General features: G+C 42.5%; 1 protein-coding gene across 2 annotated transcripts; it reads left to right on the top strand.

Annotated features, from left to right (window-relative positions):
* The first annotated feature begins 885 nt into the window (after window positions 1–885).
* Window positions 886–26,006, top strand: DHX33 (DEAH-box helicase 33). Of its 2 annotated transcripts, none has more exons than XM_070735169.1 (12): window positions 886–1,338; window positions 5,243–5,403; window positions 7,143–7,370; window positions 8,728–8,898; window positions 11,494–11,679; window positions 13,553–13,664; window positions 16,154–16,313; window positions 17,480–17,568; window positions 20,695–20,822; window positions 22,359–22,562; window positions 23,170–23,256; window positions 25,192–26,006. In XM_070735169.1, exons 1-12 carry the CDS (start codon window positions 1,089–1,091, stop codon window positions 25,504–25,506), a joined length of 2,091 nt encoding a protein of 696 aa, XP_070591270.1. In that variant the 5' UTR covers window positions 886–1,088; the 3' UTR covers window positions 25,507–26,006. The 2 variants fall into 2 exon arrangements, with proteins under 2 accessions (XP_070591270.1, XP_070591271.1); XM_070735170.1 differs by lacking the exon at window positions 886–1,338 and adding an exon at window positions 1,479–1,702.

The raw sequence follows: 26,006 nt of genomic DNA, 5'->3' as shown, positions 1-26,006 counted from the left end.
CTGCAAAGTAAAATCTAAACTAATTGCGTAAAAGGTGGAGATTTTGTAGATTTCTAAATCCCATGGATAAACTTCTTACTACCAGTGATTTATTATTATTTTTTAAAGTGAATACTGTGATTATTTTAAAAAAGAGTCCTGGCTACACACAGGTTCAAACCATCTTGTTTTGCAATTTTATATGTATGTTTTCTCAAATAACTTTTTTGCAACTAATGGTTGAGATTCCAGTAGGACAAATGTATCCAGTTAAGTCTAAAGGGCTCCTTTTCTATGTTATTTCTTTGTGAGAAGCCAATTTCCTATCCACAATACCTTGTATTATGCCAGAAAGATGGTTTTGTGGTAAAATATTAAAAATTCGGAATTGTCTGATAGCTACAACTAAACGATAGCTCCATAGTTGCTTTTTCAGGAGGCATCTGGACTTTGTTTTGTTTTGAAGACGTTTCTCATTCAAGAATCTTCCTCAGCTCTGAGTCTTGAAAAGGAAAAATAAAGTTCAGTTTCCTTCTGAAAAAGCACCTTTGGTACAACCATGACCTAAATGACTGACATTTTTTACAGAATCCAGTTAAGTGTCAAAATGGAAGTAAATAATGTTAAGGCAGCTATAAATAACGGCGCTTTCACCCGTGAATCCAGAATACCTGGCAGCAATGAAAGAGAAAATTGTAAGCCCACTCCTATATCCACATACAATTACAAGGCAATCTACATAAAATTTATGAAAAGAGCTCGGCTTCTGCCTTGAGGAAATCGGAGTTCCTAGAAATAAGAACATCAGGAAACAAAGTAACCGTTCCAACGTGCAACACGACCCTCATTTCCCAAAGCACCAGAAGGCTCAGCTCTTGGGTGAGCAGTAGCGCGCATGCCCGAATTGGAGAATGTTCGCGAGCGAACTACAATCTCCAAGAGCCTCCCTACGACGTTAGCGAGCGGGCGTTGACTAGAGGCGGTCGCGAGGATCGCCGGGAAACGTAGTCCGCGTTTTTTCCTGAGGCAAACTGAAGGGGCGGGGCCCGGCGAAGCATGTTACCTGACGCCGGCGAAGGCGCCGCCGTTCCCCGCTGGAAGCCGAGAGGATGCCTCAGAGGACCGGCGAGCTTCCCCCGTTCAAGAAACCGAAGCTGGCGTCCACTACGCTACCTCTCGCCTCCGGGTCGCGCCGAGCGATGTTACTAACGACGCCGGGGACGAAGCGCTACCCTTCGTCCTCGTCGTCCTCCTCTTCTTCCATAGGGATCGACAGCCAGCGTCGGAGCCTGCCGATTTTCCAAGCGCGGGGGACACTGCTCGGGCAACTACGCACCTTGGACTGCGCGATCCTGATCGGTGAGGGAAATCGTGCCCTTCCCCCCACCCTATCTAAAACAGCCTTGCTTTGGGGGGAGGAAGGGGAGGAGTCATCAAAAGCCTCGCCCCTTTCCCGAAGGGGAGGGCGGGTTTGAGGGGAGCGCTCCTCCCCGCTTACTGCAGGAAAGGGCGGAGTCTGGCGTGGTTTGTTCTGCGCAGCTGCTGGACGGAGGGCGAAGCTTTCCCGTCGCCTAGACTTTGCTAGACTTTCCTAATTGTTGAGGGGATTTTTTTTTCCCTTGAAGGGAAGAAAAGCAGACCGTGGGACCGTGGGGCTTCTCTTTACCTTCCGTATCCTGAGTAGATGCGAGGTTCCCTTTGGGCCGCTGAAAAAGACACGCGGGTGCACCTTGCTTTTTATGGGGAATAGATTCGACCAGATTTTTATGCTTTTATAGCATTTAGACTTCTATACCTTTCATAGTGCTTTGACAGCCCTCTCCAAGCAATAACATTTAGCATAATAGCAATAGCATTTAGACTTATATACTGCTTCATGGTGCTTTTACAGCCCTCTATAAGCAATAGCATTTAGCATAATAGCAATAGCATTTAGACTTATATACCGCTTCATGGTGCTTTTACAGCCCTCTCTAAGGGGTTTACAGAATCAGTATATTGCTCCCAACAATCTGGGTCCTCATTTTACCCACCTCAGAAGGATACAAGGATGAGTCAGCCTTGAGCCGGTGGGGAGATTTGAACTGCTGGACTATAGCGGTTAAATGAAGTAGCCAGTGTTGCACTCTAACCATTGCACCACTCCGGCTCTTTTATGCTTTTTGTAGGGAATAGAATCAACCGGATTATGTATGAGACCATATTCTGCCATATACCTTATAGCGGCCGGACAGGGCCCACAGAGTTGGTCTTCTCAAGGCACCTTCAGCCAGACAATGACAGCTGGTGGGACCACATGGGAAGGCCTTCTCTGTGGTGGCTCTGGCTCAATGGAATCAACTCCCCCCTGAGATCAGCACGATTCCCACCCTCCTGGCCTTCCGAAAGGCCATAAAAACACGGCTCTTCTGGCAGGCCTGGAGCCGGTGAATGATCCCATCTGCCCCAGCTGAATGTTTATGAGTGTTTTAATATTAAGGGGTTTAGAATTCTTTTTACTTTGTTTTATATTGTTGTTCGCTGCCCAAAGTCCACAAGGAGTAGGGTGGCCTATAAATCTCAATAATAAATAAATAAATAAAATACTTTTTTTGTGCGGAGACGTTTGCTGGGGATCCTCGTGTTTACCCACCCCATTCTCTGCAGTGCCGGAGGGTCGGAATTTGTGACCGGCTCCCACTCTGGTTTTAAGGTTATGCTTTGAACTGCTGCTCTCCGGTTTCCCAAAGTAGGGATAGGAATTGTGAAACTGTAGCCCATTACAAGTGTTGACGTGGGGTTGTGGGGTTTCTTGGCAGATGTTAACTTATGGCAGAGGTCTTCAAACTTGGCAACTTTAAGACTTTGTGGACTTCAACTCCCAGAATTAGGGTCAATTCAACTTCTCAGAATTAGGGTCAACTGAACATTTTAAAAAGTGTCACAAATACCACTGACTGGTGCTAATGGTTGATACAGCTTGCTGCCCATGTTCTAGGTATCAGCCAAGTATCTTCTTAAAATATATGATGTTCCAAGTAGCACAGGTTTTTTTTGCAGTTCCGCTAGAGTTATTTCAGGAAGCTGCAATTTCTTGGTGTGTTTTGTGAAATTCTTGGACATGGTACCAAGTTCCCCAATGACAATGGGCATCACTATTATATGTTTCATTCATAGCTGTGTCTTCAAACTTTGCAATTTTAAGACTTGTGGACTTCAACTCCCAGAATTCTCCAGCCAGCATAGAATAGCTCAGGGGTAGGCAAAGTTGGCTCTTCTATGACTTGTGGACTTCAACTCCCAGAATTCCTCAGCCAATCATGCTAGCTCAGGACTTCTGGGAGTTGAAGTCCACATGTCATAGAAGAGCCAACTTTGCCTACCCCTGGAATAGCTGGCTGGAGAATTCTGGGAGTTGAAGTCCACAAGTCTAAAAGTTACCAAGTTTGGGGACCCCTTAATTAGCCTGTTGTAGGAACTTGACCAATGGGAGGAGTTTTCAGATTGTCCTAAAATACAGACAAATCAAATCGAACAGTAGTATATCACAGTGACCAAAAATGTTTAGAAGGGTAATCAGTCACAAATTTAAAATATGTTGATTTAAAAAATGTTGTGGCAGATAAATAGTTGGCATGCATATTTTACTACTGGAGATAATAAACGTATTCTTTATAATTAACAGTACCAAGACATTCACATAGACTGGGGAAGTTGTACTTGGCTCTTTTTTCCCTTGGTGCTGAAAGAACAGCTCCTGGAGTGAAACTGTAAACCTGCTTTCTCCAATTTGGAATGTTCCAGATATATTTGTACAGTACTCCTGTTATGATAATTGTTAGGACCTTTTTTGTTAATGAGGGGAGGAAATGAGAATAATAATAATAATTGGTAGTATATCTTTATCCCAGCTTTTTAATATTTTTATCAGATTTTACACCTCTTTTGTTACTTTATAAGTAACTCGAGAGGCAACCATACCTAATACTCCTGACCCCTATTTTTCACTTCCCCGTGAAATGGGTTAGGCTTGGAGAGAGGGAGAGAGACTGGTCCAAAGTTACCCACTGGTTTTCATGTGTAAGGGAAGCCTAAAATTCAGTTTCCAAGCTTCTAGCTCAACACCAGGGGTGAAATTCAAAAATTTTCTCTACCAGTTCTGTGAGTGTGGCTTGGTGGGGGCAGGGGAAGGATACTGCAAAATCCCTATTCCCACTGCAGTCTGGGGCCAGCCAGAGGTGGTATTTCCCAGTTCTCAGAACTACTCAAAATTTCTGCTACTGGTTCTCCAGAAGCTGCAGAATTTCACCCCTGCTCAACACCTTCACCACTATACCAAGCTGGCTCTCATTGTTAGAATGTGCTTGAAAGAGCAGCATGTAAAATAAGGCTGTGGTCCCACAGCACTTGCTTAGAAATATGATCTAGTGAACATATTTACATCCGCAACATGGATAACCTCCAATTGGATGGACTTAAAATCCAAAATTCCATGTTCAAAATGATTATCACTGAGAATTTTAGTGTACGGTGGTACCCAGATTGGAAAAATCTCACAAGGTGGTAGGGAAAGCAAGTAGGATGCTTGGCTGCATAGCTAGAGGTATAACAAGCAGGAAGAGGGAAAGTGCTGGTGAGACCACATTTGGAATACTGTGTTCAGTTCTGGAGACCTCACCTACAAAAAGATATTGACAAAATTGAACGGGTCCAAAGACGGGCTACAAGAATGGTGGAAGGTCTTAAGCATAAAGCATATCAGGAAAGACTTAATGAACTCAATATGTATAGTCTGGAGGACAGAAGGAAAAGGGGGGGGACATGATTGAAACATTTAAATATGTTAAAGGGTTAAATAAGGTCCAGGAGGGAAGTGTTTTTAATAGGAAAGTGAACACAAGAACAAGGGGACACAATCTGAAGTTAGTTGGGGGAAAGATCAAAAGCAACATGAGAAAATATTATTTTACTGAAAGACTAGTAGATCCTTGGAACAAACTTCCAGCAGATGTGGTAGATAAATCCACAGTAACTGAATTTAAACATGCCTGGGATAAACATATATCCATCCTAAGATAAAATACAGAAAATAGTATAAGGGCAGACTAGATGGACCATGAGGTCTTTTTCTGCCGTCAGACTTCTATGTTTCTATGTTTCTAACGCCACTGTTTGATTAAATGAATTCAGAAAACAATGCTGTTTTATTTTCTTTTAGGATAAATAGTGGAGATGCCATATCTGATGTATTTAATAAAATGACATTTATTTGCTTAATTTGTAGGGGAAACAGGTTCTGGAAAGACAACTCAGATTCCACAATATCTCTACGAAGGGGGAATTGGGCGCCAAGGAATAATTGCTGTGACCCAGCCTCGTCGTGTAGCTGCTATATCCTTGGCTACCCGCGTCTCAGATGAGAAGAAAAATGAATTAGGAAAATTGGTATGTAGTTTTTTTTCTCTTTGGATCCTCCTTTTCTCTTATTTCTCTATTTCTATTGTTTGACACCATCCACTCTCTATCCTAAGTTGTAATCTTACTAGAACTTTTATTTGATGCTTTTCAGAGAAGTTTTGAAATAGACTGAAGGCTACAAATAACCAACTCCTGGTTTACTATACCAATCGTGATACATTTCAGCAGTAATTTTCTGAGATATAAAAATTAAAACTAAGATTTTCAAATTGTTAATAACAATGCTACTTAGCTGATGTTAACTAAGAGCCATAATGTTGCAGTAGTTAGAATGCAGTATTGCAGGCTAACTTTGCCCCCTGCCAGGACTCGGATTCTAATACACTCAAGGTTGACTCTGTTTTCCATCCTTCCGAGGTCGGTAAAATAAGGACCCAGATTGTTGGAGGCAAAATACTGACTGTAAACTACTTTGAGAGTACTGTAAAGCACTGTGGAACGGGATATAAGTCGAAGTGCTATTGCTAAGTGGTAACTGTAATTAACATACAGTACATAACAATTAGTATTAAAGTAAGAGTGAAAAGGGAGAAAAGGGAGGATTACTATATTTTCTTTATGGGAATTTGCTGCTCATCAAGATAAAATGAAATACTGGACGTTCAATTGCATTGCATTTTTCAGATTAAAGATATTGAAAAGAAATTACAGTTTGTAAAAATAAATTCTGTCATTAGCCCCATAAAGAAGGCTTATTTGAATAAGGTTACACAAATTTGCCCAAATATGTGACAGTTTAAAAATGCTACATTCTTGGACCGGAGATGGGGAGTGGGATATAAGACTTCTGATTGGGACCAAATACAGTCTAAGAAGTTTTTATTCATGTATAAAAAACACTCTGATTATTTATCTAAGATTATTTAATAAGATAATTGAAACTCTTCCACATTCATACTTTATTCGGGGGGTTTTGGTGGTAAGAGTTTTACTCTTCATCGTCTTTTAATGACCCCATAATCTCTTGCATGGCAGAGTCTGGGAAACTGAATGGATCCAAGTATTACTGGCTGGATGCCCATCATGTTGCCAATGTCGAGTTATATTTAGCAGATATAATCTCAATGTTATACGGGACCGCCTTCTGCCGCACAAATCCCAGCAGCCGATAAGGTCCCACAGAGTTGGCCTTCTCCTGGTCCCATCGACCAGACAATGGGGCTACCTTTGAAAAGTGTTCGAAAACTTCAGATCGTGCAGAATGCAGCTGCGAGAGCAATCATGGGCTTCCCTAGGTATGCCAATGTTACACCAACACTCCGCAGTCTGCACTGGTTGCCGATCAATTTCCGGTCACAATTCAAAGTGTTGGTTATGACCTATAAAGCCCTTCATGGCATTGGACCAGAATATCTCCCGGACAGCCTTCTGCCGTACGAATCCCAGCGACCGATTAGGTCCCACAGAGTTGGCCTTCTCCGGATCCTGTCAACTAAACAATGCCGCTTGGCGGCACCCAGGGGAAGAGCCTTCTCTGTGGCGGCCCCAACCCTCTGGAACCAGCTCCCCCCGGAGATTAGAACTGCCCCCACTCTCCTTGCCTTTCGTAAACTCCTTAAAACCCACCTCTGCCATCAAGCATGGGGGAAGCTCTGGGAGTTGAAGTCTACAAGTCTTAAAGTGGCTAAGGTTGGAGACCCCTGCTCTAAATGAATGCCACATGGTTTAGCCTTTTAAAAAAAAATCCTTATGGCTTTTCCTCTTAGGTTGGCTACACAGTGCGCTTTGAAGATCTCACTTCTGATGAAACAAAAATCAAGTTCCTGACAGATGGAATGCTGCTTCGGGAAGCCATTGGCGACCCTCTTATGCATAAATACAGTGTGGTCATTTTGGATGAGGCACATGAGAGGACAATCCACACCGATGTGCTCTTTGGCGTAGTGAAAGCAGCCCAGAAGAAACGGAAGGAGCTTGGGAAATTACCCTTGAAAGTGAGTGCTGAACATAGAAGGGGGAACAGAGTGCTAGCTAGGGCTAGGACTTGGAGGCTAGCTGTTATTGGCTGGTTTTCTCTGACTTAACAAAATTCACAATCTTCTGATTGGCTACAGAGGAAAGTGAGAAGCAATTAAAAAAAAACCTTTGGATTTGTGGCAATATTGTTTAAATAAATGTTCGTTTGTCAGATATCTTCAACATCCATTACAGTACTGTCAAGAAAGGCTGAAATGAAAAAATAAGATACTTGTAATATTGACTCCTGCTTCAGAAAAAAAAACATGTAAGAAATCTGTTAGGCTTCAATAGATTGTAAGTATTTTAATGAACTGCCTGTAGGTCTAGGTAATCCAAAATCGAGCCCCAAAATTTATGTTGCTAATGAGAAATTTGTTAAGTGAGTTTTGCCCCATTTTATGACTTTTCTGACCACTTTTGTTAAGTGAATCATTGCAGTTATTAAATGAGTAACATGATTGTTAAGTGAATCTGGTTTCCCCATTGACTTTGCATGTCAGAAGGTTGCAAAAGGGGATCACATGACCTTGGGATCCTGCAACCCTCATAAATATGAGTCAGCTGCCATAAGTGTGAAAAATGGTCATCAGCCCCTTTTTTCAGTGCCATTGTAAGTTCAAACGGTCACTAAACAAACTGTTGTAAGCTGAGGACTACTTGTATTGAAGTCCTAGATCAGGGGTCCCCAAACCTGGCAACTTTAAGACTTGTGGACTTCAACTCCCAGAATTCTCCAGCCAGCTCTGCTTTTCCTAGATGCATCTTATTTCAGTCCAAGGTTGACATGAAAGATGAAGGCAAGTCATAGATGCATGGATCTGAATTTAAAAAGGGCCTTCAACCCTATACAAATGCATTGAATACAGTTTGACTTAAAACATTTTGTTTAGTGACCATTCAAAGTTACAACAGCATTGAAAACAGTGATCTTATGGCTTATTTCTCACACTTACAGCTGTTGCAGTATCCCCATGGTCATAAGATCAAAATTCATATTGCTTAGCAACCGTTTCATATTTCTAATGGTTGCAGTGTCCTTTGGTCACCTTTTTCAATCTTCTGACAAACAAAGTCAATGGAGAAGTCACTTACAAACCATGTCACCAACTTAACAAAAGGCAGTGATTCACTTTAACAGCTATAGCAAGAAAGGTTGTAAAACAGGGCAAACACTCATTTCATAAATGTCTCACTTAGCAACAGAAATTGTGGGCTCAATTATGGTTGTCCGTCAAGGACCTATCTGTATTTACAGCTTGTCTATTTGAGCAGATCAAAATAATCTTACTTCTATCCCAGAGCAGTTATTGGTTATAATCTAACATTTTGCAGGTGATTGTCATGTCAGCTACTATGGATGTGGACTTGTTCTCCCAGTATTTCAATGGAGCACCAGTTCTCTACTTGGAAGGCAGGCAACATCCCATCCAGATTTTCTACACAAAGCAATCTCAGAGTGACTACCTCCAAGCAGCTCTAGTGACAGTCTTTCAGATCCATCAGGTCTGTGGAAAGTTTCTATCTCAACTTCTGTTTTGTTATTTTTATGATATATATATTTAAAATTCTGCTCAGGATAGTGCACAGGTTTATTGCTGCCTCTTTTCCTCTATCAATCCTGTTTGGTAGATTAAATTGGGAACTGGAGAGTGGCCTAGCATCACCCAGTAAGCTCTATGTCTGCATGAAAAATTGAAAGCATATGTCTGATACCATAAGCAATTTGAATTTAAATTTAATTCCTGTCACACCTAAATACGAGGCTAAGAGTAAGGGGAGTTGTAGTACAAGGTATTTACAGAGCACCCATTGAGACTATGAATGTTGTTATTTTATTACTTCCCCCAAACCCAAAAGGTTTTAAATCTGAAAACCTGCCACTGAAGATACAAAATTCCAAGGTGACTTCACTAAATAACAATTCTTTTTTGCCAGTCCCTCGAAGAAAGCCTTTAAAACAGAGGTGTCAAACTCACAGTCTGTGGGCTGGATGCGTCATATGCTGGCCATGCCCACTCGCGTTTTAGCGGGGGCGGGGGGGGGAAATCGTGATACATCACATGGCGACAATGTGACGATGTGAGTTTGCCACCCCTGCTTTAAAATAACATGCAATGCAACAAATTACTACTATAATTTGCTAAGAGGTTCACTGCTGGTGTTTTCATATTGGTTGTGGAGAAGAAGGTGATAATTCTCCTGTGTAAAACAAGTACAGTGATCCCTCGAGTTTCGCGATCTTGATCTTTGCGAAACGCTATATCGCGATTTTTTAAAAAATATTAATTTTAAAAAAACCACTTCCGGGTTTGGCTTCGGGAGTCAGCTGGGAAGCGGCGCGGCTGTTTTAAAAGGTCGCAGCCGGCCTGGGGAGCTTCCCAGCACCCCCCCCGAACCCCCAACCCGGGTTTGGGGGGGTGCTGGGAAGCCCCCCAGGCTGGCTGCGACCTTTTAAAACAGCCGTGCCGCTTCCCAGCTGAGTCCTGAAGCCAAACGCCAAAGGCGAACTTCCGCGTTTGGCTTCAGGACTCAGCTGGGAAGCGGCGCGGCTGTTTTAAAAGGTCGCAGCCGGCCTGGGGGGCTTCCCAGCACCCCCCCGAACTCCCAACCTGGGTCTTCCCGGCCGCCCACGCAAAGGGGAAACCCCGGCTCCTCGCCGATGCCCGCCGCTCGCCCGCCAGCAAGAGGGGGAAGACCCAGGGAAGGTTCCTTCGGCCGCCCAGCAGCTGATCTGCTTGGTAGCGCAGCAGCAGCGAGGAGCCGAATCGGGGTTTCCCCTTTGCGTGGGCGGCGGGGAACGCAAACTCCACCATCTACGCATGCACGGCCATAGAAAAAAAGGGCGCGCATGCGCAGATGGTGTTTTTACTTCCGCAACCCTACATCGCGAAAAATCGATTATCGCGAGGGGTCTTGGAACGGAACCCTCACGATAATAGAGGGATCACTGTATAGACTACTAGCAAGTTATGTTTATTAGTAAAAGTGTAGAAGTCCAGGTTTCTAAGGAATTATCTGGACTTTCAATAAGGGTTAATTGTAGCATTAAAAAATAATTGGCCTGATGCTTTAAAAAATAAGTGTAGTGTTTCTGTAGTGTTACGAGAAAATAGAGAAAGCAGACCAGATCCAAGCTTCACTAAGCCGGGCATTCAGAAACATTGGACTAGGTGTGATAAAATCTCTGCTTCTTGTAATACCATTTGTTTAATGACTGTTAAAAGTCACAACACCATTGACAAACGTGAATTACAAACCCTCACACTTACAACCCTCAAACATATGACCATCACAGCATCCCCATAACCCTTGTGATCAAATTTGGGTTCTTGGCAACCTGCATGTATTTAAGACAGTGGTAGCCTCTTGGGGTCATGTGATCACGATTTGTGACCTTCCCAACAGGTCTTCGACAAGCAAAGTCAGTGGGTGAAACTGGATCCACTTAATGACCATGTGATCCACTGAATAATTGCAATGAGTTGCTTAACAGTCGTGGCAAAATAGTCATAAAATTATGCTTAGCTCACTTAACCAACTTGCTTAGCAACAGAAATTCAAATCCTGATTGTGGTTATAAGTTGAGGAACAACTGTAATTGATTTGGTTATGGGGAACAATCGCAATAGCACTTAGACTTATTATACCACTTCACAGTGTGTTACAGCCTTTTCTAAGCAGTTTACAGCGTCAGCCTATTGCCCCCAACAATTTGGGTCCTTGTTTTACCCCTCTCATAAGGGTGGAAGGCTTGAGTCAACCTTGAGCCTGTTGAGATTTGAACTGCCAAATTGCAGGCAACTGGCAGTCAGCAGAAATAGCCTGTAGCACTGCACCCTAATCACTGTCATCATAACAGTGCTTAGAATACAAATTTGTAATCCCAACAGGATTACCAGATGTTAATCTGAAATGCTAGGCCTCCAACTGCAAAGATCTTTAAGTCCCGTCACATCAAGAGATCTGGAGGGAGATGAGAAAAATGAGGGTATTCCACAACCTCAACCAAACTGAAAAAAATCAGTTGCTTTTGGGCCATTCAATTAGGATCCTCATCTGTAAGATTAATGTAAACATCTTTTTTTTACCCCTGTATAGGATGCACCTTATTCTCAGGATATCCTGGTGTTTCTGACAGGCCAGGAAGAGATTGAAGCAATGACTAAAACCTGTCGAGATATTGCAAAGCATCTTCCAGACAGTTGCCCTCAGATGGTGGTCATGCCCCTGTATGCTTCTCTGCCTTATTCACAGCAACTCCGGGTCTTCCAGGTTGCGCCCAAGGTAAGAGCCGGAGCCATGTGATGGGAAATGACCAGGAAATTGTAAACTCACCTTCAACATGAGCTTGACTTCTAGTCTCCTCGTGGACAGCACTGATTTTAAAAATGAAATTTGCTGTTCATTTGAACTATTGGCATAGATAGTTCACAGACAGATAACGGATGCATAACTTTAGGCTTTATATGTCATAGCAGGGTTGCATGCCAAAAATCCAAGCCAAAATATCAACTACATGTTACCAAATTTTTCTGAGTATAAGACACAACTTTCCCCCCTTCCCTAAAAGAGGCTGAAAATTTGGGTGTATCCTATACTGAATGTAGCTTATTTGAAGCTTTTTTCCCCCAGCCCCAATGAGGCGCTAATGATCTTCCCAGCTTGCAGTCTTTTTTCATTGCTACTCCCTCCAAATAAGGTTTTTTCCAGCCCTAAATCTTTGCAGGCTTTTTTTCATTGCTACTCGCTCCAAATAAGGTTTTTTCCAGCCCTAAATCTTTGCAGGCTTTTTTTCATTGCTACTCGCTCCAAATAAGGTTTTCTTAAGCCCTAACCAGGGGATAAAATAATGTGCTGGAGCTGACCAGACTAAGGATGCTAGCCAGATGAATATCTGGTAGGCAGATTCCCCCCCCTAATTTTTCTCCCCCAAAACTAAGGTGTGTCTTATACTCTGGTACATTGTATACTCTGAAAAATACAATAATTTAATTTTGATTCAAGTTAAATTCTTTCAAATTATTTACATATAACCCATATGCTTGCTCCATTGACCTAGTACCTACAATAGCATTTGCCAGACAATTAAATAGGATCATCTCTAATTAGTACTCTGTTTCTCCCAAAATAAGACATCCCCTGATAATAAGCCCAATTAGGCTTTTGAGTGCATGGCAATAAGGCCAAGTGCTTATTTCAGGGTTAAAAAAGTATAAGACAGGGTCTTATTTTTAGGGAAACATGGTGCTTGAAAAAGAGACCTCAGAAAATCCAAGGGCAGTAGGTATGTTTGGTGCTGAAAAATATAATTTGAAATATATACACTGTACTAGGGGAAAACAGTAGCAAACTATTTCTGTATCTGCTCAAACAGAGGGAGTCAAGCTTGATTCTAAAGAGACTGTTTCCCAATGTTTGTCAAATGTTTCATTTTTTGTAACATAATTTAGTGGCGGTGATGTGTGTGATATGTGTGATCCTAAGGCTTCAGGTTGTACATGGCCGATTCACCTCCTTTTTGAAGATCCTTCAAACCATTCTGACAAGGCTTACAGCAGTATATTTCTTTATAGTGCAGTTGTTTATTTGTAATTTCCCCAGTAAGCACAATTTCCCCAGTAAACAAAAGAACCTATGAATTTGCTTAATAACTGTGGTCAAATCAGATAAAATCAGACATGATTCACTTAACAACTGCCTTGATTAGCAACAGAAATTCTGATTCCAACTACCTGAAGCAGCACCAAAAAAGTACGAATGTGTTACTTAGAAATATTCTAACTTGAAAATGTCAAGGCAAAGTAGACATGTTTTGACATTAGAAAAGAGACATGGAAGTCTGTGGGTCCACTTTGAAAGATTTCCACAAGTGATGCTCATGGCTAAGGCTATTTTTTGGTAGCCACTTGTGTAACTTCCAGGGTGGGGTGGGGTAAGTAATCACCTGGCAAGTACTTATGGGAGAAAGTATTATTTGAAATCAAATCATTAGTTTCCTATAGTAAGGGTATTGTATATTTGGGTCTTCAAAACTGAAAATGTCCTTTTGGAGTGCCTTCAACCTTATACCCAAAACTGGGAAACTTACTGATTCTTTACAATATTTTGCAGAAAAGCTTTAAAAAGCAACAACTGAGAAATGTCCTCTTTCCATCAGGGTTACCGCAAAGTGATTCTTTCCACCAACATTGCAGAGACGTCCATCACCATTGCAGGCATAAAATACGTTGTGGACACAGGAATGGTCAAAGCAAAGAAATATACGCCCCGTATGTATATGTGGTACTTGGCCTTGCACAGAGATTCTGAGGGGTGTGTGGCTCTGGTAGTCTGGCATGGTCATAAGCTAGTGATGGCTAACCTTTTTGTCACCGCGTGCCGAAAGTGCATGCATGCACCTATAATGCAATGCAATGCATAATGCAATGCGTGTGTGTGCCCCACGCATGAGCACATGACCCCCACTTTTCCCCACCTCCATGTGCTTTCATGCCCTCTGCATGTGCCTTGCATGTGTGTGCGACCCCGATGCATGCATGCGTGACCCCACCCTGCATCCCACACATGCGCTCTTCCTCCTGCGCATGTGCGGCCAAGACCTGAAAACCAATTGGCTGGCGGGAGGTGCATGCATGTGCGATGGAGCTGAGCTTTGGTGACATCTCGGGTGCCCACAGAGAGGGCTCTGCTTGCTACCTGTGGCATGCGTGTTTGCCATCACGGTTATAGGCAATAGCAATAGCATTTAGGCTTATATTCTGCCCCATAGTGCTTTACAGTGCAGAAGCCTTATTTACATATTTCCCCCAGCCAATCTGGGTCCTCGTTTTACCCACCTCAGAAGGATGGAAATTTGAGTCATTTTTGAACTTTAAACAAATAACTTCTTCCCCATTCTCTGCTTTAAAATGAGAATAATGGGATTGAGTTGGTGAGTAATCAGAACCAGCTGAAACTATTTTAAAAACCACGGCTATGCTAAGCTATGAGTATCTAGCAAATCACGTGAAAATATAAATATAAATAGCCATTTAACCTTAAGTTGTGGGTGCAGAATCTCAGGTCTTAAAGGCTAGGAATGGCTCCCCATATTTTGGGTTATAGAAACATAGAAACATAGAAGTCTGACGGCAGAAAAAGACCTCATGGTCCATCTAGTCTGCCCTTATACTATTTTCTGTATTTTATCTTAGGATGGATATATGTTTATCCCAGGCATGTTTAAATTCAGTTACTGTGGATTTATCTACCACATCTGCTGGAAGTTTGTTCCAAGGATCTACTACTCTTTCAGTAAAATAATATTTTCTCATGTTGCTTTTGATCTTTCCCCCAACTAACTTCAGATTGTGTCCCCTTGTTCTTGTGTTCACTTTCCTATTAAAAACACTTCCCTCCTGGACCTTATTTAACCCTTTAATATATTTAAATGTTTCGATCATGTCCCCCCTTTTCCTTCTGTCCTCCAGACTATACAGATTGAGTTCATTAAGTCTTTCCTGATACGTATATGGGTTATCATACCCATATAATTTTTAAGATGAGAGAGAAGAAGAGAAATATTTAGAAAGACTATTAAACATATTCAAATGTTTAAATTGAATTTATTTATAATCCTGGTTCCGCCTAGGTGTTTTTTTTAGAGGGGTATCCCACTTCTTAGAAAACCGTATGCTTTACATTCTGTTACATACTTCACGTACTTTGTGCAAGTCCAGGCACAAAGCTGGGTCTTCAAGGCCAGTGTTTCCCAACCTTGGCAACTTGAAGATATTTGGACTTCAACTCCCAGAATTCCCCAGCCAGCAAATGCTGGCTGGGGGATTCTGGGAGTTGAAGTCCAGATATCTTCAAGTTGCCAAGGTTGGGAAACACCGTTCAAGGCCTTGCAAAAACCAACAGGGCTGGGGTCATTGTTACAAAGGGCTGGGGCTATAGTATTCAGCCAGTTCCCTCCGGATTGTGCAAAACGTAATACACAAGCACTGCACATGCACAGAAGGCCATGCACACGCACAGATGAGGCTCATGCGAGCAAAGCTGAAGGTGCATGTGCGCTCACATTTGCAAACCCAGTAGGGAGGGTAAGTGAAACCTACCTCTGGTTATAGCAGAGAACGCATGTCTCCTAGTTCTGCTAGCTGACATTTCTTGACTGATGGGACTCATAGCATGCCGAACTTACTGGACCAATTGGATGGGTGGGAATCGTTAGGAGAAGATGGTTTCTTAAGTAATGGGAGTTTGGTCCCTCTCTCTCCCTCCCCCCCTTATGTTTTATTGTTGTTATGCATTTATTTTATCCTTGAGTTGTGAGCTGCCTAGAGCTAGGTTTCAAATGGGTGGCCATATAAACAATTAAGAGTTCAGCAACATCTGGACCAGAGGTCTCCAACCTTGGCAACTTTACAACTTGTTAACTTTAACTCCCAGAATTCCTCATCCAATTCTGGGAGTTGAAGTCCTCCAGTCTTAAAATTGCCAATGTTGGAGATCCCTGATCTAGACTACAACAAGCAGCCTATCTTTGCCATTGAATGTATTGTGCTGGACAAATCAATGTTTTTGAGGTAGGCTTAGTACCTCCTAGAGCCTTCTTAATGCCCATAACGCTTGACTATATTTACTGAGACTTACGTGATTTAGAATCCAAAATACTTTAAGAGTATTATTCTGGATGTAGTTTGCTTTTGTGGAGTCATTTCAACAGGAAATTCCATTTCTAAAAGGGAAACTTAGATTTTTTTGCCTTTTCTAGAAAGTGGCATGGAGATCCTGGCAGTGCAGCGGATATCAAAGGCCCAGGCCTGGCAAAGGGCTGGCCGAGCTGGGAGAGAAGATAGTGGATGTTGTTACCGTCTCTACACAGAAGATGAGTTTGAGAAGTTTGAGAAGATGACTGTACCAGAGATCCAAAGGTGAAGTTTCATGTGGAAACGTCTCATTGCAAGCTTCCAGAATGGCCATTCTCCATAGGCACTGTATCAGTACATGGGGATGGGCTGTCTGTGGTAGGGGTCTCCAATCTTGGCAACTTTAAGACATCTGGACTTCAACTCCCAGAATTCTGGGAGTTGAAGTCCACAAGTCTTAAAGTTATCAAGGTTGGAGACTCCTGGGCTATGGGGAGTCTCGGTTATCCAGATCATGATGACTAAGAATCTCCATAGAGAATTTCTACTCCTTCCATCCTCCACCATTCAGTCAGCACCGAAGAGGTTTCTTGGATGAGAAATAAAACGTATTCAAGAAAAAACAAAGTCCAATTGAACCTTTTGAAAAAAAGCTCATCTGGGATGGAGAGGGGCTATGGATAATGAAACAAGTTAGATTTCTTGCTTAGAGTGAAGCTTCAAAAGATTTGTCTTTATCCTTGATTCTATTTGTTATTCAGTCATTCCTCTGCATGACTCAGAACCTGGGCATCCTTAGAAGACCATTTAATCCCATGTGAATTTATCTAAACACAACCCCAATCCATTGCTTTTTACAGTAATAAATTCTTGTTTCTGATTTTGAGCTACATTGTCCATAGGGAGATGAACCATATTGCATTCTTTTATAACTAGCAGAACCCACTAAATCTCAAATCCCAGAATCCCCTAAAACCAGCTCCCCCCGGAGATCAGAACTGCCCCCACCCCTCCTTGCCTTTCGTAAAGCTCTTAAGACCCATCTCTGCCGTCAGGCATGGGGGAACTGAGACATCTCCCCCAGGCCTATATAGTTATACATGGTATGTTTGTGTTTATGCTTGCTTTTAATAATGGGGTTTTTAGTGTTTTTTAAATTATTAGATTTGTTACATTGTCTTTGTTATTGTTGTGAGCCGCCCTGAGTCTACGGAGAGGGGCGGCATACAAATCTAATAAATAATAATAATAATAATAATAATAATAATAATAATAATAATAATAATAATATTCTGAATATTAAAAACCACAGATCTGGAGGGCTTTCAAGCTGAAGACAGATGCAGTAGCTATTTTTTGCCAGCTAGATGAATTTGCAAGCTATTGATATATTGTGTCTTGCCTTGATTTGGTAGAATTCAGAAAGTTTCAAACTCTGTTGGTTTCTGCAGGTGTAACTTGGCCAGTGTGGTGCTCCATCTGTTGGCCCTGAGAATCCCAAATGTCCTTACTTTTGACTTTGTGTCGAAGCCATCCCCGGGTAAGCAAGCCTCAACTATGTTGCAACTGAATAAAGGCTCTCATTGCTGTTGAAAATTGGAGCCAAAATAAGAGATGTTGGCTGTGGACTAAAGCATGGAAATCTCACAAGCTTTAGATCTATTATTTCTATATTATACAAGCATCTGAAAAAGCAGGAGAGTATATTTTTGAAAACCCTTTTGAACAATCACAAACATGCTACCCAAATGAAAGAGCAGATATGTTGTGATTTTTAAGCATCCGTACTTCTTGAAGTTGGGGAAATCAACCCTGACTGCTCTTTAGAAGGCCAGATCCTGAAGATGGAACTCAAATTCTTTGGCCACCTAATGAGAAGGAAAGACTCATTGGAGAAGAGCCTAATGTTGGGAACAATAGAGGGCAAAAGAAGGGGACGACAGAAATCGAGGTGGCTGGATGGAGTCCCTGAAGCAGTAGGTGTGAGTTTAAATGGACTCCAGGGGATGGTAGAAGACGGGAAATTCTGCAGGAACGTTCTCCATGGGGTCACGATGAGTCAAACGTGACTTCACAACTAACAACAGCTTCTTGGATGAAAACATCATTCAGAGGAACTATGGGAGCTGCCTGACATACGTTAACGTATTTGTTCATTTAGCTTAGAGTGATTTTTACAATAGGATCTCAGGTTTATGATTTCCCATATCCATAGACTCCATTAAGATAAGGGTAGGCAACATTTGGGGCTTGAATATCTTCCTTTCAGGTTTGGGGTTAAGGATATAAATGAGTGAAATCAGTACAGTGATCCCTCTATTATCGTGAGGGTTCCGTTCCAAGACCCCTCACGATAATCGATTTTTCGCGATGTAGGGTTGCGGAAGTAAAAACACCATCTGCGCATGCGTGCCCTTTTTTCTATGGCCACGCATGCGTAGATGGTGGAGTTTGCGTTCCCCGCTGCCCACGCAAAGGGGAAACCCCGATTCGGCTCCTCGCTGCTGCTGGGCGGCCGAAGAAACCTTCCCTGGGTCTTCCCGGCCGCCCATGCAAAGGGGAAACCCCGGCTCCTCGCTGATGCCCGCCGCTCGCCCGCCCGCCAGCAAGAGGGGGAAGACCCAGGGAAGGTTCCTTCGGCCGCCCAGCAGCTGATCTGCTCGGCGCAGCAGCAGCGAGCAGACGAAGATCAGGGTTTCCCAGCCGCCCACGCAAAGGGGAAACCCCGGCTCCTCGCTGATGCCCCCGCTCGCCCGCTGCCCGCCAGCAAGAGGGGGAGAGATAGAGAAAGAGAGAGAAGGAAAGAAAGAGATGAGAGAGGGAGGAAGAGAGTGTGAGAGAGGAAGAAGCAAGATAGAGAAAGAGAGAGAGAAAGAAAGATGAGAAAGGAAGGAAGAGAGTGACGTCATCGGGTGGAAAAATCGCGATATAGCGTTTCGCGAAGATCGAGATCGCGAAACTCGAGGGATCACTGTACTAGAATAAGGCAAAATATTCACATAAATAACTCCATCCCCCTCTCCTTCACACCCACACACACACTTCTGGTGGATGACGTTTGAATATTTATTGGGAGAGAATATTTTCTTTTAATTTCTGCTGTGGTTAGCTCTGGCCCAGCTCCTGCCCCAAGGACTGAGGAGGTGTATGGGGGGAAACATCAACATGTCATAGGCCTGTTTTGCTGCCGATAGAGTCAGACGGTGAATTGTCCTCTGCAGAAGGAAGTGACAGTGAGATAGAGGAAGGGGGCTTGGAAGACAGCCCAGGAAGAAGTCAATCATCCTTATCTTCTTTAGATTCGGATGAGGAAATAATGATAGACCCATGCATACATAGAGCTATGCATTGGAGTGAAGAAGCTTCAAAAGTATTATAGGAGACAATTGAGTCCACCTGTGGTTGGGTGGGGTTCAATTAATTAGGGCTGCTGTTAAATTGGCAGTGTGCTGGCCTCGCAGTGTGGAGATTATCTGATCGTACTGGTTTGGACCGTGACTTGCTACTTCAGGACTCTGTTGATTTTTCAAGACTTGGAAACCAAGGCAGAGCAAAGCGTGTGTGTTTCAACTCGTGGAAGAAGGAGGGCTGTGACGTTTCTTCACAGCTGCTAGCTAAGTACTTAAGGACTGCTTAAGAGGTTTTTACAGCCTACAAGTTTGTTTTGGGAATAATGCTCTTTGCCATACAAAAAGGGTGCTTTGTTTCTTTTGAATTTTGTGATAAAAAACATTGTTTTTGAATTTTCAAGTGTGTGTGTGTCTGAATTTTTTACCTATGAATTTTTGGGAGGCTCATACCATAGAGCCCAGCTGAACAATTTCTAAGACTGTTTCAAAGTTTATAAAGCTGTTTTAATGTTTCTTATTTCATTGGTATGGCAAACTTGTCTTATTATTAGTTGTTTATTAGTTGGACTTGTATGCCGCCCCTCTCCGGAGACTCGGGGCGACTCTTGCCACTTTTTGGTAATAAGGGGCCTCTTCAGTCTATAAAACAGGGCTCAAAAGCAGCATAGAGCAAAAGGGGACCCAGGTTGTCCCTCATACTCATTTTTAACTGGAGATATTGGGAAAAGTGTAAAGTCTTTGGGTGACATGGATTTCATGACTCCAGATCCATAGGTGTCCGCAATTGAGGGAAGAGTGGTAAGTGGTATTAAACACATCATGATATTGTTGTGTTATGTGTAATGTCACCATGACATCACTGTGGTTTCTACTGCACTCCAGGGTCCAAATCCCTAGCTTACCTGGCCAGCACATATGCAGGGTACCAAATTATTTATTTAATTATTGCATTTATATCCCATCTTTACATAAGATAATATGTGACGTTGCCCATCATTTTATTCTCATAATAACATTTGAGATAGATTAGGAAGAAAAAGAGTGGACCAAAAGATATTGACTGTTTGCGCAGAGTTATCTCGGCAAATTCAGTCCAACATTTTTTCACACACACCAGCTTTCATCTTAAAGGAATGTCGTAGGAAGCCACAAGGCACAACAGATAAATCCCATGGTTTTCCTGTACAAAGTAGAGCTAAAGAATTCTGGTGATCCAGAATTGTTGTTGACACTTTCTTACTTCTTGCTGGTACTCTGGAGATTTGTTGCTTAGGAAAGATCAGTCATGTGAACTTCATCTTTGTTTGTCTTGACAGAGGCACTTCAGGCTGCCATCGAGCAACTGGCTCTCCTGGGTGCAGTGGAAAAGAGAGATGACCAGTTGATCCTCACGCCGTTAGGGAAAAAGATGGCTGCATTTCCCCTGGAGCCCAAATTTTCCAAAGTAACATGTCAACTTTTGTTTTTGTTTTTCTGAAAAAAGTGCATTAGCCCCTTGTTTGAGTTTTACTTTGAAAATTAGCCACTAGCCGCAGTGGCTAAGTGTTGCAGTACTGCAGGCCACTTGTGCTGACTGCCGGCTGGCTGCAATTTGGCAGTTCAAATCTCATCAGGCTCAAGGTTGACTCAGACGTCCATCCTTCTGAGATCAGTAAAATGAGGACCCAGTTTGTTGGGGGCAATATACTGACTATGTAAACTACTTAGAGAGGGCTGCAAAGCACTGTAAAGCAGTATATAAGTCTAAATGCTGTTGCTCCTCTATTGGATTCTATTCATTGATCTCCCCATCCTTCAACAGAGAGAATTCAGAAAAACAATGGATATTTTTTTACCCTTGTCAATCCTTTTCATATACACTTTTGACAACTGATTCAGTAAATGTCAGTCATTAAAAACCAGCATGATGTAAGTTATAACATTAGCATTATAGGCATAAATCCCCAATAAGCTCTGAGGTTTCTGTGTTTCTTTAGTAAAGAGATGCTTTTCAACTTAATCTACCTATTGAGGTATGGATATACCGATGGATATAGTGTTTTTGAGCATTGCTTTTTATGCATTGAAGTATCTGGTGTATACTTTTAAATCATGAGGATATTTGTAACTGAGCATCCTGGATCCCTGCCTAATTTGGTTTATTCAAAAGCAGCCAATTGCCTTGGTTTAGATAATAATAAAGCATTTTTAATGATGGGGCAGTGCTTTTGACCTTCAAGGAATCAACACATATGGGCAGCTCACAACCATTAAAAAAAAGAACAGCAAAATGTTGTACAGTGGAACCTCGACATACGAGCAGCTCTACTTACGAGCTACTCGAGATAAGAGCTGGGAGGGGAGCGACATTTTTGTTCGCCTCCCGAGCTCACATTCGGGATACGAGCGCCAAGGAGCTGTCTCCTGAAGCCAAACGCTAACTTCCGCTTTCGGCTTCAGGAGACAGCTCCTTGGCGCTCGTATCCCGCGTGTTTTAAAAGGTTGCAGCCGGCCTGGGGGGCTCGGGGGGGTGCTGGCTTCCCCCCGAGCCCCCCAGGCCGGCTGCCACGTTTTAAAACACCCGCGCCGCTTCGCAGCTGTCTGCTGAAGCCGAACGCGGAAGTTAGCGTTCCGGCTTCAGCAGACAGCTGCGAAGCGGCGCGGGTGTTTTAAAACGTCACAGCCGGCCTGGGGGGCTCGGGGGGAAGCCCCCGAGCCCCCCAGGCCGGCTGCCACGTTTTAAAACACGCGCGCCGCTTCGCAGCTGTCTCTGAACGCTAACTTCCGCGTTCGGCGGCAGCGGTTTTTTTTTTTTGTTGCACGGATTAATTGATTTTACATTGTTTCCTATGGGAAACAATGTTTCGTCATACGAGCGTTCCGACTTACGAGCCTACTTCCGGAACCAATTAGTCTCGTAAGTCGGGGTTCTACTGTAGTATGTTAACTTCAAAACTGAGATGAGATATGCTCAAGTGTAATGTTTGTTGTCTTTTGGCAGACGATCCTCATGTCTCCCAGGTTCCACTGTACGGAGGAGATCCTGACCATCGTTTCGCTGCTTTCTGTGGACAGCGTCCTCTACAATCCTCCTTCCCGTCGGGATGAAGTCCAGGCTGTCCGAAAGAAATTCATCTCCAGCGAAGGCGATCACGTCACGTTGCTCAACATTTACCGGGCCTTCAAAAATATCAGTGGCAATAGGGTGAGGCTTGAAATGATTCCTTTTGGCAAGTGCTACAAACCACCTGGCATGCCTTTTTAGTGGTAGCCCCAGTATTTGGAATTTTCTCTCCTCACCTGGTACAGGTGGCCTCAACTTGCTTGCATGATTGCATGATTGAAGTATGCACATGTAAGATATTGAGGCCTTTGAACTATGTTGCTGGAGCAGATTCTTGTGAGTCCCTTGGACTGCAAGGCAATCAAACTGGTCAGTCCTAGAAGAGATCAACTCTGACCGCTCTTTAGAAAGCCAGAGCCTGAAGATGAAACTCAAATACTTTGGCCACCAAATGAGAAGAAAAAACTCACTGGAGAAGAGTCTAATGTTGGGAACGATTGAGGGCAAAAGAAGAACAGGACGAAAGAGAATGAGGTGACTGGGTGGAGTCACTGAAGCAGTAGGTGTGAGCTTAAATGGACTCTGGGGGATGGTAGGACAGAAAATCCTGGAGGAACGTTGTCCAAGGGGTCACACTAGGCCAAACAGGACCCAAATAACAAGATCCTATACGAAAGCAGTTGCTACTTGATTCTTGATGTTCCTAATAACCTCTCCTTTGTCCTCTTTTATTTTCTGCTTATTTTAGGAATGGTGCAAAGAAAATTTTGTGAACAATCGCAACATGATGCTGGTCTCAGATGTCAGAGCTCAACTAAGGGATATTTGTATAAAGGTAAATGTTGGAAGGTTTCAAAGTGATTCATGTTGAATCAGATGTCCATCAAAATCTATTGTTTTTAATTGGATCAAGGTCCTATTAGTGCTGCAATATTTAATCGAGTGTGGGTGCGTGAAAATATCACTGCTTTGGTCCACATATCTTCACACTACTTAAGCATTATATTTGGACCAATTTTTCCCATTGAATCATAGAATGTTTAATATCCATCACCATCATTTCCTTTCTTTGAAAAAGGGCTTCCTGGGATGGCCCCAAATAGGTATCTTTATATTTATTCCAGATTTTAAGAATGGCACTTCTAACAAAATAATTCTTGAAATCTGTATTCATTTTAGCTTCCACCATAACATAAGTAGGTGTGCCATCCAATCTCAATTCATGGCCCTCCTAATAACTTCTTGTTTGTGAGGGTCACCCATTCTTTCATCCAAGCCAAAGAACATGTTCCAAAATACAGTTTTACGTCTGTAAACTCAAACCTCCTAAAAATGGCATAACTCAGGTGTAAGCAGTGTGGTATCTGACAAGCTCTTGGCCTCACTATTTTTGGGGGGGGGGTACAGATTGGAAAACATGAGCTTGTGATATCTACAGAACCCACAAACAATTGGAAAATAATAATGAGTGTCCTTGTTCAGAAATAGTATATCTAATTGCTTAAAAACAAAACCAAGGCAAGCAGGATGGGTAGATTTCCTGGAGAACTTTGGTTGGTACGTCCATTTTTGTTCACTGCCACTTCCACTAAGGCTGACATTTGATTGATTGGTTGATTGATTGATTGATTGATTTGTATGCCGCCCCTCTCCGGAGACTCGGGGCGGCTAACAGCAACAATAAAGCAGTGTTTGATTTGATTGATTTGATTTATTGGATTTGTATGCCGCCCCTCTCCGGAGACTCAATAGTAGTCTGATGTTAGAAACAATTAAAAACCCATTAATATAAAAAACCAAACATACATACATACATACCATGCATAGAATTGTAAAGGCCTAGGGGGAAGAGGGTCTCAATTCCCCCATGCCTGACGGCAGAGGTGGGTTTTAAGCAGCTTACAAAAGGCAAGGAGGGTGGGGGCAATTCTAATGTTTGGGGGGCGTTGGTTCCAGAGGGCCGGGGCCGCCACAGAGAAGGCTCTTCCCCTCGGTTCCGCCAAGCGACATTTGCGAGAAATCTTAGCATACCTTGAAAATTCCTAATGTATTCACTAAGCCAGAATGTTATCCTGCCTCTTGGTGAATCCCAAAGCTTCAATTCTGGGTTTGTTCTTTTTTTAAAAAAAATATACCATTTTTTTTGTTATGTATAAAATTTCCATATCCACAATGGCAGCGTACTGACTGGTTATAATCTCTTTTAAATACAAATAATAACTCCTATACATGCTATCACTATTATTCTCCAAATCTATTCATCATATTCTTTACATATCCTTGTTAAATACACTGCTCAAAAAAATAAAGGGAACACTCAAATACCACATCCTAGATCTGAATGAATGAAATATTCTCATTGAATACTTTGTTCTGTACAAAGTTGAATGTGCTGACAACAAAACGAAATTGCTTGTCAATCAGTTGCTTCCTAAGTGGACAGTTTGATTTCACAGAAGTTTTGATTTACTTGGAGTTATATTCTGTTGTTTAAATGTTCCCTTTATTTTTTTGAGCAGTATATTTTCCATTGTTTAATTAAACACTCTATTCGGTTTTATCTATAATTAGTTAATAATATCAGGCATTATAAACATCCTATCACCATCCCATTTTGTAACCATTATCATCCACGTCTATTAATCATAAGGTTTACTTGTCATTATTCAATATTCATTATTTAATTGCAGATTTACTTCATTTTTATTTACATATCCTCCTTGAATTCTGGATTTGTTCTTATTGCTATGTTTTTGTTCTTGAAATCCAGCTTTCGATGCCCTTGGAGTCTTCCCGCTCCGATACTGGCACCATCCGCCGCTGCCTGGCCTACAGCCTCTTCATGTATACAGCAGAGTTGCAGCCAGATGGTACCTATGCCACAACTGATACTCATCAGCCAGTGGCCATTCACCCTTCTTCAGTCCTTTTCCATTGCAAACCAGCCTGCGTTGCGTACAATGAACTGCTGCACACCAGCAAATGCTACATGAGGGACCTCTGTGTGGTGGATGCTGACTGGCTATACGATGCTGCCCCCGAATACTTCCGCCGGAAGCTCAAAGCAGTCAAGAATGGACCTTAAGATTGGGGATAAGGGGGAAAGAAATAGTTGCATATAGGACCTTGGGATTGTGACTTTGGTAGTTGAATATGCAGGAATTTTGCTCTACCGACTGACTTCCCGCTAGCAGAATTGAGCTGGATCTCATAATGTTTCTTTCACGGTCTTTTCTGGAATAGGACCTTAAGTGGGCATGTTCCACAAGCTGTATCTACCTAGAAGGGATAATAGATGCCACAGGCAGATTTTGCATCTCTGAAATGCTTTGTGATTAGCCCTCCTCTGTTTCCATTCTAAATGTATTATGAGGTTTTCATAAAGTCCGCCTTGGTCTTCAGTCCTTTAGAAAGCATGCCCTGTAAAGGATAGAGAAACCAATACGTTTTTAGGACATACCAAAACTTATAAATCTATACGTTTTGAAAACTGCCTTGTCACAGACTTTCTCAGCACTGCATCTTACCATTACTATGTAACGTGAGAAAAAAAAATTAAATAATATTTATTTTTAAGGATGGAAA

The sequence above is a fragment of the Erythrolamprus reginae genome, chromosome 1 (genome assembly GCF_031021105.1).
Source record: "Erythrolamprus reginae isolate rEryReg1 chromosome 1, rEryReg1.hap1, whole genome shotgun sequence".
NCBI classification, from domain to species: Eukaryota; Metazoa; Chordata; class Lepidosauria; order Squamata; family Dipsadidae; genus Erythrolamprus; species Erythrolamprus reginae.
Note: the sequence above shows the minus strand (reverse complement) of the source record. Positions and strands in the feature narration are given on the sequence as shown.